The following is a 12,489-nucleotide window of genomic DNA, read 5'->3' as shown; positions in this document are numbered from 1 at the left end:
CTGTCCTTTTACCATTGCGTTAAGTGTCAATGTTGACTATGAGGCATGCAAAACAAGATTATTTAAATTTTGATGAAAAATAGATCAAAGTTTGTCAAGTGTTACAGATACCTTCTCAGACCTCAACAATGACTGAGAGACTGAACCAGACGCGTAACATTTTTTACATTTTAAGATTGTGCAGAAAAGATAGATTTGATAATATAAGAAATTGGGCTTTGTTATTTTTATAACCAAAACTTTATTAAAACAAAAGAAAACAATATCTAACTTTCAAACTTCACAGTTCGAAGACTAACAGATTATGTGCAGTTTCTTAATTTTAGCACACAAATTCCCGTTAAACAACACAATGTTAAAATATAGCTCTCACTCCACTTACACATCTAGGCAAAGGCAACATTTTCATTTAGGAAGCAAACTTTCTTCTGTTCAGGCATTTCTTTCAGAATCCTTTTACAAAACTTTCTCTCTCTGTGGCAGTTTCCATGATCTGTTCCAGGGCTGCTTATAGCTTTAAGCTAGCAGGCTTCATGACCTGACTGGCTGCTCTCCACAGCTTTCTGACCTGTTTTCTTGGCTGCCCTGCTTCTGCCTTTGTTCCTAATTTTTCTCTCTCTCTCTCTAAGCTCCACCCAGCCCTTCAAACAAACTTCTCTTCTTAGATGTCCAGACTGGACTTAACTATACTTTGGGCTGCTTGATTTCCACTCCTGTTTGCACAAAGACAAGAGCTATGCCATTCATATGCTTCCATTGATAGACCATTAGATCCTCAGATTCTGTTAATGGGATAATGGCTGGTCATGTAGAAACATCCCAAAAGACAATGGGTCTTTGGTGAATCACATTATGCATTCCCTAACGAGTTTAAGTTTAAATGGGAGCATGTGATTCAGACAGATATGGGCATATCTCTTTGAGTTCGGGCCAACAACATTTTCCTTCAATCTGTTTAAACCTTTAAATTGTCTGCTTCATTTTAGGGCCCCATTTCTGAACCCAAATTTCTAATATCTCCCTGTCATGACACAAGTTTAAGCCAGAATGATGGATACAGCACCGACGTTATGGTTAAAAGTGATATAGGAACATAGGAAATAGAAGCTGGAGTGAGCCACCTGGCCCATCGAGCCTGTTCCCCCACTCAACTAGGTGATGGCTAATCTGCCACAACACCATTTTCTTGCACTATCCTTAGATCTCTTGATATTGTTAATGTATAGAAATCTATCAATTTCTGTATTTAATATATACAATGGCGGAAACTCCACTCTCCACCTGGGATAGAGAGTTTCAAAGATCAACCACCCTGAGTGAAGAGATTCCTCCTCATCTCAGTGCTAAATGGCCCACTTCTTATTCTGAGACTGTACCCATAGTCCGCTGGATCTTGACCATCTTCACCACGCCGCCCCCCCCCCCCCCCCGCCCCCCAAGCCGGCCCCCTTCCACCCCATCCGGCCCCCATCCACCCCATCCAAGGGGGGCATCCTTCCTGCATCTATCTTCTCGAATCCTGAGGTTTCACCAAGAGTTTATTCAATTGCGGCAAGACTTCTTTACACCTGTACTCAAATCCTCTTGGAATAAAGACCATCATAACGTTTACCTTCCTAATTGCTTGCTGCACCTGCATTTCAACTTTCAGACTAGGTTATTACAGAGAGAGAGGGTTAGACTCTGTGATTACATGTTTTAAAAGTGTGATTTCTTTTTAAGGTGTGGAGCTTTTGCTGGAGTTTCTGCATGAGAAAATCTCACCCGGAATTTCAGCAGAGGGTGCTGCATTGGAACGGGTGTTACAGAAGTCTGCAGTTACATTAGCCCGTCTAAGCAGAGAGCCAGACATAACCAACATTGCCAGAAGCCTGAACTGTAAGAGCAACATGAGTTGAAACATAATGGGCAAGATCTTTTTCTTTTAAATTCATTTTTACAGGATGTGGGTGTGTCACTGGCTAGGCCGGTCCATCCCTGTTTGGTGGTGGTGAACTGCCTTCTTGAACTACTGCAGTCCATGTGGTGTAGGTATGCCCACTGTTCTATTAGGGAGGGGGTTCCAGCACCTTGACCCAGCAACAGTGGAGGAACGGCGATATAGTTCCAAGTCCGGATGGTGAGTGACTTGCAAGAAACTTACAGGTGGTTGTGTTCCCATGTATCTGCTGCACTTGTCCTTCTAAGTGGCAGTAGTCATGGGTTTGGAAGGTGTTGCCTAAGGAGCCTTGGTACACGCTGCTGTTACTGTGCATTGGTGGTGGAGGGAGGGAATTTTTGTGGAAAGCGCACCAGTCATGTGGGCTGCTTTGTTCTGGATGCTGTCAAGATTCTTGAGTGTTGTTGGAGCTGCACTCATCCAGGCAAGTGGGGAGTGTTCCATTGCACTCCTGACTTGAACTTTGTTGGTAGGGGACAAGCTTTGGGGAGTCAGGAGGTGAATTAATTGCTGCAGTATTACTAGCCTCTGACCTGCTCTGGTAGCCACAGTATTTATATGGCTACCCCAGTCCAGTTTCTGGTCAATGGTCACCCTCAGGATGTTGATAATGGGGGATTCAGTGATGGTAATTCAATAGATTATGAGGGGTGTGGTTTGTTTCAGCTGTTTCTTGATACTTTCTTGTGAATTGAATTGGCTGAAGACTGGCACTGATGTGCTGTGCTCCTCCATCATTGAGGATGGGGATATTTGTGGAACCTCCTCTGTCAGTGAGTTGCTTAATTGTGGGTGCTTTTTCAGAGGGCCGGTGCAGACTCGATTGGCCGAAAGGCCTTCTTCTGCACTGTATGGATTCTATGGATCAGAAGATCCCACGTTAGCGAATGGCAGGCTGCCTCTCACCAACGAGAAACACACCTCGGGGAGGCCAGAGAATCTTGCCCAATATATCTTCTCTAACATGTGTTGGGATCATGTTGGGTTTGTACTGCAGTTAATCGCACAGTGTTCCATGTAATAGATGTAGTTTGCTAGGTATTCCTGTAATTCCAATTACTAGGAAAAACTAGGACAACTCTACCATGCTGATAGGTAAGTGAATATTCAGTAAGGCATTGGGCCAAGGAGATCAGGATCAACACTGGCCTAACTTGAACCAGCTAATCTCACTCAGACACGAAAGTTGGCCTAAGAACTCTTGACAAGCGAGAGGAATATCTCAGTCAGGATCCCCGTCCTGATCACTAAAGTGTGAATCTTGCTCGAAAGTATGGGTATGTGGAAGGAGGGTGGAGCCAGAATAGGATCCAGTTGTATCGCCCTTTACTATTCTATAATCTGTCAGCTCTGACTGTCAAGATTCAGTTATGAAGAATGGCCACTTTGGCAAAGTGCAGTTGGGGTTACCTTCATCTGTAGAACTGTATCACAAAAAGAGTCAACATCTTGAACATAGGAGGGGTAAAGAAAGGAAAAAGGATGGACAAATTGTTCCACGATGTTTACAAATGTACTCAAAAACATAGCCATGAGATTTACAAAGAACATGAGAATTAGAAAATATTAATTATTGCACTTATAGGGGACGATTCTCCGATATGGAGGCCAATTGTTCGCGCCGTCGTGAACACCGTCGCGTTTCACGACGGCGCAAACAGGGCCCGGGCACGACCTATTCTGGCCCCCATAGGGGGCAGCCCAATCCTGCACATGCGCAGTTGGGCCGCGCCATCCTGCGCATGGGCGGTGAACGCCTTACGCACGCCGGCCCCTCACCAACATGGCGCCGGTGTTCTGGGGCCGCGCGCGGAAGGAAGTAGGACCGAGGGGGGAGAGGCCGGCCCGCTGATTGGTGGGCCTCAATCGCGGGCCAGACTCCATCGGAGGCCACCCCGGTGAAGGAGCCCCCCTCCCTCCCCCACAGGCCGCCCCCCCCCCCCCAGCATTCCCGCAGAGTTCCCGGCGGCAGCGACCAGTGGTGGACGGCGCCGGCGGGAACCATCCGGGCTGGAGAATCGCCGCTCGCCGGTTCTCCGAGCGGCCCGGTGCGAATCGCGTGCCGCTGGTTTCCGGGTGGTGGGAGAATCGCATGCGGGGGTCGAGGCAACGGTGCGCGATTCGCGCGGCGCCCCGGCGATCCTCCCACCTGGCGTGGGGGGGTGGGGGGGGGGGGGGAGAATAGCGCCCACAGTATTTTACATGTACTTTCACAATTCTCTGGAAAACATATCTCATGGTTTTCTATTCATCTGATGTGTAGGTATTCCTCGTCTGATCGAGCTCTGCCGATCCCCTTCTGAGCGGAATAATAGTGATTCAGTATTAGTGGCATGCCTGGTAAGTGGTAATTTTTTATATCTCGGTTAGTTTTTTTGATAATAATGATGGTTTTTCTATTAATGTTCACAGGAAGATTTCAAACTTTACAAAACCTGACCTAACGGAGTTTTACTGGACTACTGGAATATCATTTTAATTCATTGTTTTTCACAATGTAGAATTGGTGTTCCAACTTTATTTGACTTTAAGTTTAATTTCCTCATGGATCAACAAACAATATTGAGTTTACATGCAGCAGAAGCTTGAAAGAAAAACAAAAGTAAATGTTTTGGCTATTAAGCCATATGATTGCCTCCTGATCTGCTGAATTTAAGATCCACCACTTAGCCTGTAGAGGGGACACCTCTTGGCAATGTGCAGCATTGTTTATGCCTTTCTACAAGTGCATAAGGTGTTGTGCTGAGGCCCTTGCAGTGAGGCTTGGCTGCTCAGGGCCCATGGCCTGTCCTGAACCTGTTTAACAAGGACCACTCTCACCGCGACAGCTGAAAGCCTGCCATTCAACAGATGTGGTTTGTCACAAGTCCTTCTCGTGTTTCCTATTCCTTGATACAAGGAATGTTTTCCTCTAGGTCTTGCTCAGGAAGGGTGCTCCATATGGGGCGTCACGTTGCAAGGCAGGTGGTAGGTAGATTGGACAGGTCGCCATGGAGTGAAAAATGAGGTACGTCCCTGATGCTTTCAACTAGCTTTCGTAAGTTGACAGATTTGTGGGAGAGTTATATTTGTGAGGACAGGAAGCTAGGGGAGCAATGTTGAGTGGAGAGTTCCAGCTATAATGCACATTATCGCATTTGGTTGCACGTCAACAAGATGTGTGACGATCTTTGCCAGACAAGTGCACAATACTCTCCTGCAGAGTATGAGGGGAAGAGAGGGCAAGTGTTGAGGTCTGGGATATTGTGGCAGCTCCCCACTTAGATCCAGAACATTTGGTTAGCAGGTTGTTTCTAGTTTTGTCCTTTGCTGTTGTTTTCTTCAAATGTTCTCGAAAGGAAAGAGTACTATCTGCAGTCACTCCTAAGTATGTTGGATTGGAATCATGTTTTAGTCCAAGGCCATCCATGTGGATATACAATTCTTTCTTGGCACTAGAATTGTGTTGGTGAAATACACTGGATATGGTTTTATAGGAAGTTAGAATGAGATGCCATATGCTGTCCGTCTACTTTGTGAAACCTTCATTAAAGATCTGATCCTGAGGGCAGAGGATGGAGCTTGGGAGACACAACAGATGTCATCAGTATAAATTGTGTTGGCAGGTCGTTTGTATATATGCAGACCGGGTTGAGCTAGCATGGAGCCTGTGGTAGTCTGTTGCCGAGCTGCCCTCTGCAATGGTTTGTAGGTCCAAGGGCAAATCCGGCAGAAACTACTGGACCTGTTTATGCAATGCAGCCGTCACACCTCCGATGGAAACTTCAATGTGCTTGCATGCCGGAGTTACGACTGCAGATAGAATGTGGGCAGACTTCCCTTCCTTTGGTCCAGACTGCTGGTGTCTTTTGCAACTCTATCTCTGCAACTTCAAAAGGTCAGTTATGGCTGAGTTTAGAGGTTTGTCATCGGACTCCATCTCAACAGGGGCCTAGTCTCCAGCAATCCTCCATGTGTCGGTGACTTCAGCTATCACTGCGTCTGCCAGCTTTGGACATGTGTCTGAGGTGATCACTTGATTGTGAAGCTAAACCACCTCTGGAAGTAAGACTCACCGAGGTGTGTATATCCGCGCTGGTGGAGGGTACAGGTGAACACAGTGCCTCCTCTGAGAATACTGTGGCTTCCTCCTCAGAACCAGTGTGGGGGCAGGGGCCGTGTTGTCTGGAGAACCTTGCTTCCTCATTTTCCTGTTGGCGTCTGGAATAGAGAGAACAGAGAATTAGTCATTGGCTAGGCAGGCTCATACATTAACAATCCCTCACAGTCATTGCACCTTGTCAGTATATACTGGATGCATCCTCACTGGCTTGTTGGGAAAGATCAAACTCGCCTTCCACCCAGGAATAATCTCTCACCTCTCCTTTGAATTCCACAGCCAGTTCTTCAAAACTTGATGGGGCCCAGATCTCAAGGGCACCTCTTCCAGTCTTGGCACGCTCTCTTTTGTTGTGGGCAATCTTGCCCTGTGTAAAGACAGAGGATTGATTTAAATCCAATAGATGAGTGAGCAGTTCAGGAGCATGCATGCCTATTATCTCTGCTGAGCCCTGCCCAGTAAGGGATTAAGATGCCGTTTGTCAAGGAACTTGCATGAGATGGTGAGCATCATGTGGCTGGCACACAGCCCATGCTGATGCCCCATCTGCAGTCATGTGTGACATCCCTGTGCACTCTAACTCTTAGACTGCTCTTATGATAGTGTGCATTTGCAGTGCATTTGCAGTGAGTAGATATTACACTTAAAGTGATGGAGGGCAGCAGGTCATTCATGGGTTTACTGCACTGCAGGGCGGTGATCCTTTGGGCCACATGAATGATAACCTCCTTGGTGACCTCCTCCCAGCCTGCCATGATCAGGTGGGAGAACCTCTTGCTCCCGTCCCTCGAAAAGATGATTTCTTCTGATTGGGGAGTCAGCAGCGAGGAACCATCCGTTTGAAATTGTTACTGTGAGAGTGAGGAAGAGAGGTTAGGAGAAGCTACTTTGTCAAGCGTGTCATTGGAGTATTGAATGCTTTTCCATAAGAATGGTTAATTAGGCAGAGACCATTGCGTCTTTTAAAAAATGAGATATTTGAAACAGAGGAAGACCCAGGGAAACAGGGAGTGTGTGTGGAGCAGTGGGATTAGTTTTGGTTTGTTCGAGCCAAGCATCAGCACAGATCCAATCGGCCAAATGGCCTCCTTCAGTGATTATAAACTTGCATCGTTCAGGAGTAAAAATCAGTCAGAAAAGAGTCTAAAAATCATCCTAAAATTTATTTTGAAGTTCCTTTAAGTTATGAAAAATCTACCACCAGCTTTCATGAGATTGAGAAGTGTTGGCGCTAAAAAGGAAAATAATTGTGATGAACAGAGGAGCTGTTACAGCAGCAGCTATTGGTTCGAGACCTGAGTTACTTGTTAACTGATTTCTTGAGAGAATTCCTATTTCAAAATCTGTTTTTGTTGTCCTAACAGCAGTCTTTCAAATCATATTTTTCAGACAGAAGCATGGGTATGTACAAGATGTTTAACGTATCATAGGTGATAACGTAATAGCAGAATAGCAAGTGCCACAAATTTGAAAACAGATACAAAGGAATGTTTTGCAGCATGAAAAGGTTCACTGCCTCTGTACCAGTGAGGAAAAATGACTCAGGCTTCCCACTCTGGAATAGTGGTGAATAGGAAAATGCATGTGCCTGAAAATCTGCCACTCATTGTGACAGCTCACATGTAAAACTACTTGGATGGCTTGGGAAGGAGGGCTACTGGCAAACTTAGAACTGATATTCAAGCCGGAGTCAGTGCCATACAGGGAAAAAAAAGAGAGGAAATTGGTTAGGAAGAAGAAAGAACTTGCATTCATGTTGTGCCTTTCCCAGTGACAAGACCTCATAATTGCTTTTACTTCTACTGAATAACTTTTAAAACAGCAACCAGTTTGTGCACAGCACAATTCTACAGCCAGCAAATTGCATTCAATTAGGGAGAGATGATGGCATAGTGGTAATGTCACTGGACTAGTCATCCAGAGGTCTGGGGTCATGGGTTCAAATCCCATTAAAATTAGCATAAATTCAATAAATAAAATCTGGAATTGAAAGCTATTCTCAGTAATGGTGACCATGAAACTATCATTGGTTGTTGTAAAAATCCATTTGATTGACTAATATTCTTTAGGGATGGAAATCTGGCACCTTTACCCAGCCTGGCCGACATGTGACTCCACACCACTGTAATGCGGTTGACTCTTAACTGCCCTCTGTAACGGCCCAGCAAGTCACTTAGTTCAAGTGCAGTTAGGGATGGGCATCAAATACTGGCCTTGCCAGCAAGGCACAAATCCCGTGAAAGAATTTTAAAAATGATTGAGGGAAGAATGCTGCCCTGGACACCATGGAAAATCCCTGTAGTAATAATCTTGCAAGCAATCTTTAACATCCCTTAGAACGATCAGAGGAAAAATAATATGGCAAGAGGAATAAAGGAATGGGCCAAAAATATGAAAACAGAATTGGCAATATATGACATTATTAATTATAAATAAATAAAGAAGTTTAGATTAAGCACTGGGAAATACAATTCTACTTGCTTTGGTAGAGAGATTCTGGACGTGCTCATCACTGATTCTGTTGGCATGACAGTGTGATTTTTGTTCTGATTCATGACTCTGTCCATTCTAGGCAGCACTGAGGAGGCTGGCAGTTTCTTGTCCACAAAGTTTTGCAGACTCGGATTACCAACAGTTAATTAAACCTCGACTTGTAGATTCTTTCTTACTCTGCTCAAACATGGAGGAAAGCTTTGTCTGAAAATGAACTGAAAAAGTCTGAAGAGCCCACGGGAACCTGGACTTAATTACTACTGCTGAAGGAAAGTGCTATGTTTTAATACTTTCATTCAGAAAACATGAAGGAAGAGCTATTGCACATTAATGGAAGGTGCGACGATGCTTCATACTCTTAAACATCTTCAAAGAATGTGTCTGCAGTCAAATCTCATTCGAAGGCTCGATACTATGCATGCACTGTCCATTTTTGCAATAAGACATCGACATTTGAAACTGTAAAAAAAAATTGTTTCCGTAATTTTCTTCCCAGAGGCCTAAAAATTAGTACATGATGATCTGAGACTGACTTTGCATGTTTGTGCCTGAATGGAATATCCCCTTATTGCAGTAGGTACAGTAAAATCATTGCATGCATCAAGAAAAAGCAGGTTTCCCTTCGCACATAAAGAAAATTGTTGGTCGTGGGTAAACAATTAAGAAAAAGATACTGAGGTAATTTTCAACTTCCATTGAGAATTGGGCAGCTTGTTTGAACAGGCAGGTGGAGGATTTACCCTGGCAAGTTACTGCCCAGGTTGTGAGGTTAAAAATAAATCCCCATTGAGCCTTCAAAGTTTTTTTTTTACAAGTTACCTTATGCATAAACTATTGTAGTACAATTCCCTCTATAATAGGAGTAGTGGAAATATGTACTATATGAAAGAGCTGTTGTTACAATCCTCATGGGAAAACATAAACCAAAATAACCAAATTTACCAAATGACCTCCAAAGAAGAAGTTACCAACAAGATTTCACTTTGTGTAATTTTTATTGCCTAAACAGAAACAATGTAAATTAAATATCAATTAACAGGCGAATGATATTTCAAAAGGTAAATTTCACTTGAAATAGTTGTTAGAACAAAAATACATATTACACAACCATTCTCCTTCAGCATATATGGTACTATGTAGCTACACAATTCCACAATATACAGTTCTTTCTTCATGCAGGGTAGATGATGAGTCCATTCTGACAGCAGCTTTTACCTTCAGGTTTCACGGGTAAGATTATCATCACCCAGGCACGCTTCTATGAGCCCTTGTTCTCTCAGGCCACAACAATCCTGATGGCGTAGCTTTCTGAGTTTCTTTTTCAACTGACCAACCAAGTTCACAGTTTGGCCACTTCTGGGAAAACACCCAGCTTTGTAGATCATAGATTATCATAGAATTTACAGTGCAGAAGGAGGCCATTCGGCCCGTCGGGTCTGCACCGGCTCTTGGAAAGAGCACCCTACCCAAGGTCAACACTTCCACCCTATCCCCATAACCCAGCAACTCCACCCAACACTAAGGGCAATTTTGGACACTAAGGGCAATTTATCATGGCCAATCCACCTAACCTGCACATCTTTGGACTGTGGGAGGAAACCGGAGCACCCGGAGGAAACCCACGCACACACGGGGAGGATGTGCAGACTCGGCACAGACAGTGACCCAAGCCGGAATCGAACCTGGAACCCTGGAGCTGTGAAGCAATTGTGCTATCCACAATGCTACCGTGCTGCCCCTCATCTCTGAGCTATTGGCACAGCTTTCCAAGTTTTAGACTGTTTTAGCCAGTTCGCATATTGCCTCCAAGAGCTCCCATCTCCTTTTCTGTTAAATTAACAAAACAACCTTTTCCTGAGTTCTTCTCTTCACAAGAGTTCGATGTATTTCTCCTTTCGTCTCTCTCCTTTTGTCTCGGTCTGCTTTTTGGGGGTCCTTCATCCTGCAGCTCCTCTGTAAAAGATAAAGCTCTCCTTTATCTTTTAGACACATGGCTTCTTTCTTAACTTCCATACTGTTTATACTGCTTCCAGGTCAAGGGTTGCCAGGTTACATGGTATTTCTTATTTTCCAAGAAAATTACAAGTGATCCCTTTACAATTGATGCAAATCCTTAAACGTCTTTTTCAAACATTCTTAAAACAATTACAGATTCCACAGATCTTTTTAATCAATTACAAATTTTCCTTACTGTACTGCTTCCAGATCAAATATCATCACAATGTGATGGCATGTTTTCCATAATCAACTGTATTTGGAACTGAAAGAAATTTAAAAATTACCCAAATAAATAAAGCACCAACCCACAGAGCATTATTTTCCAATATACGTCGCCACTTTTAACTGGCCCTTTTATTGAGAGGTTAGGAATCAGCTACCTTTTCTCTTTATCTAGCAGGACAAATGTTTCCAATCTGTTTTTTATTTTAAGTATTATTGTCCATAACAGTGAAAGTTAAATTAACTTGAAGGCTTACTGAAACCTAACGAATCCTGCAAGAAACCTAAAGAATCCTGTGTGTGTGTGTGTGTGTGTGTGTTCGGGGGGGGGGGCTCAGTTGGAGGAGGGGTTGGTCTGGGGGAATGGAAATAAAGGTTAATAGACAGCAATATTAAATAGAAGGAGTTGTCCTAGCTGCCAGAATATTTGTCCATCAATAAGTAGCTTAAATTGATTTACTCGGCAGAAGTTGATGTATTCAAAGATTGGCAAGCAAGTATATGCATAAAAATGGCAGGTTTTATTTTATACCGTAGCTTTTCTTGGTATTAACGTGACTGAGAGTGAGGATGACAGCATTAGAAACTGCAGGAACTTCTTCATGGTCAGGATCCATTGAATATTTTTGGAAATATTTACTAATAAAACCGACTGTCACAGCATAGGGGAAACATTAAATCCATGTATCCCTATTCTCTTGTTTTATTGCTACAGCCTTTTCAGATTTTATCTACCTCCCTTTTAAAACTATTATAATCCTGCTTCTAACCGATGCTTCTGGTAAAACATTCCATGCACTAACAAACTTTTGCATTATAGTTAAAGATAAATACTAAACTCCCAATTTGTCCTTTTGGAGCTCTGGTACAATAAATGTTTGTCTTTCCCAGCGGTAACTGTACGGAGAGACTAGGACAAGGCCAATACTATATTGAGAGATGGCTGAGTCCAACAAAAACTGCAGACTGATCGTAGCAAGCCCAACACTAACTACATCAGAAAGACTGCAGACAGCTCAATGGACTAGGTTGATCCCAGCACTACCAAATGAGATAAAATGAGGTGAACTAAATAGTAACCATATTCAAGATAGTAGAGCAAGCACAAGAATAGTTATAGTTCAGGGGATTTTGTGAAAGCATGGGAGGCTTAATCACTGGCGAGCGAGTTGGTGAGAGACCTGTGTTGCCTCCTTTGGGGAAAGTCCACCGAAATATGAACCGCCAAAATCTGAACCAATCAAGCAATTAACAAGCCATTGCGGAGTGGTGCCGGCCAAACAAAGCCAGCAGCTCTTTTGCTCACCAGTGTCCCAACAGAAAGGCATAGCTTCTGCTGGAACAATATCCTGGGATCAAGGAGGTGCACTTGGATGTACCTGTACCTCAGGGATTGCGGCGGTTCAAGAAGGCAGCTCACCACCACCTTCTGAAGGGCAACTAGAGATGCACAATAAATGTTGGCCTCGTCAGCAATGCCCATATCTTGTAAATTACTAAATTAATAACGAACAGCAGAGTGACCCAGCTCAGAGGTAAGTGATAGCGGGAAGGATGTTGCAGGATGGGAACTGTGGGGAAGAGGAGTGCAGGGGCCTCGGCAGCAAGAGAAGTGGAATCGATCTCAATGGGCCCTGACTTCCCAATGCCAGGCATCCTCAATCAGGCGCGGAGTGCCTTTGAACAAGCGACCCCCTCTGCTGGGGAGTCCACAAACAACCCACACAGGTTTGCTTGT

General features: G+C 44.0%; 1 protein-coding gene across 1 annotated transcript in view; it reads left to right on the top strand.

The window, feature by feature from the left end:
* LOC140384586 (protein inscuteable homolog) overlaps window positions 1-11,065 on the top strand; it is a 517,726-nt gene extending 506,661 nt beyond the window's left edge. The window contains exons 11-13 of the mRNA XM_072466414.1: window positions 1,723-1,878; window positions 4,203-4,279; window positions 8,611-11,065. Coding sequence (XP_072322515.1) covers window positions 1,723-1,878; window positions 4,203-4,279; window positions 8,611-8,739 — 362 coding nt within the window. The 3' untranslated portion in view covers window positions 8,740-11,065. The remainder of the gene's footprint in view (window positions 1-1,722; window positions 1,879-4,202; window positions 4,280-8,610) is intronic.
* Window positions 11,066-12,489: the final 1,424 nt, after the last annotated feature.

Source organism: Scyliorhinus torazame, chromosome 10, assembly GCF_047496885.1.
Source record: "Scyliorhinus torazame isolate Kashiwa2021f chromosome 10, sScyTor2.1, whole genome shotgun sequence".
Taxonomy (NCBI): Eukaryota; Metazoa; Chordata; class Chondrichthyes; order Carcharhiniformes; family Scyliorhinidae; genus Scyliorhinus; species Scyliorhinus torazame.
The sequence above is the reverse complement of the archived record's forward strand: the minus strand, read 5'-3'. Positions and strand labels throughout refer to the sequence as shown.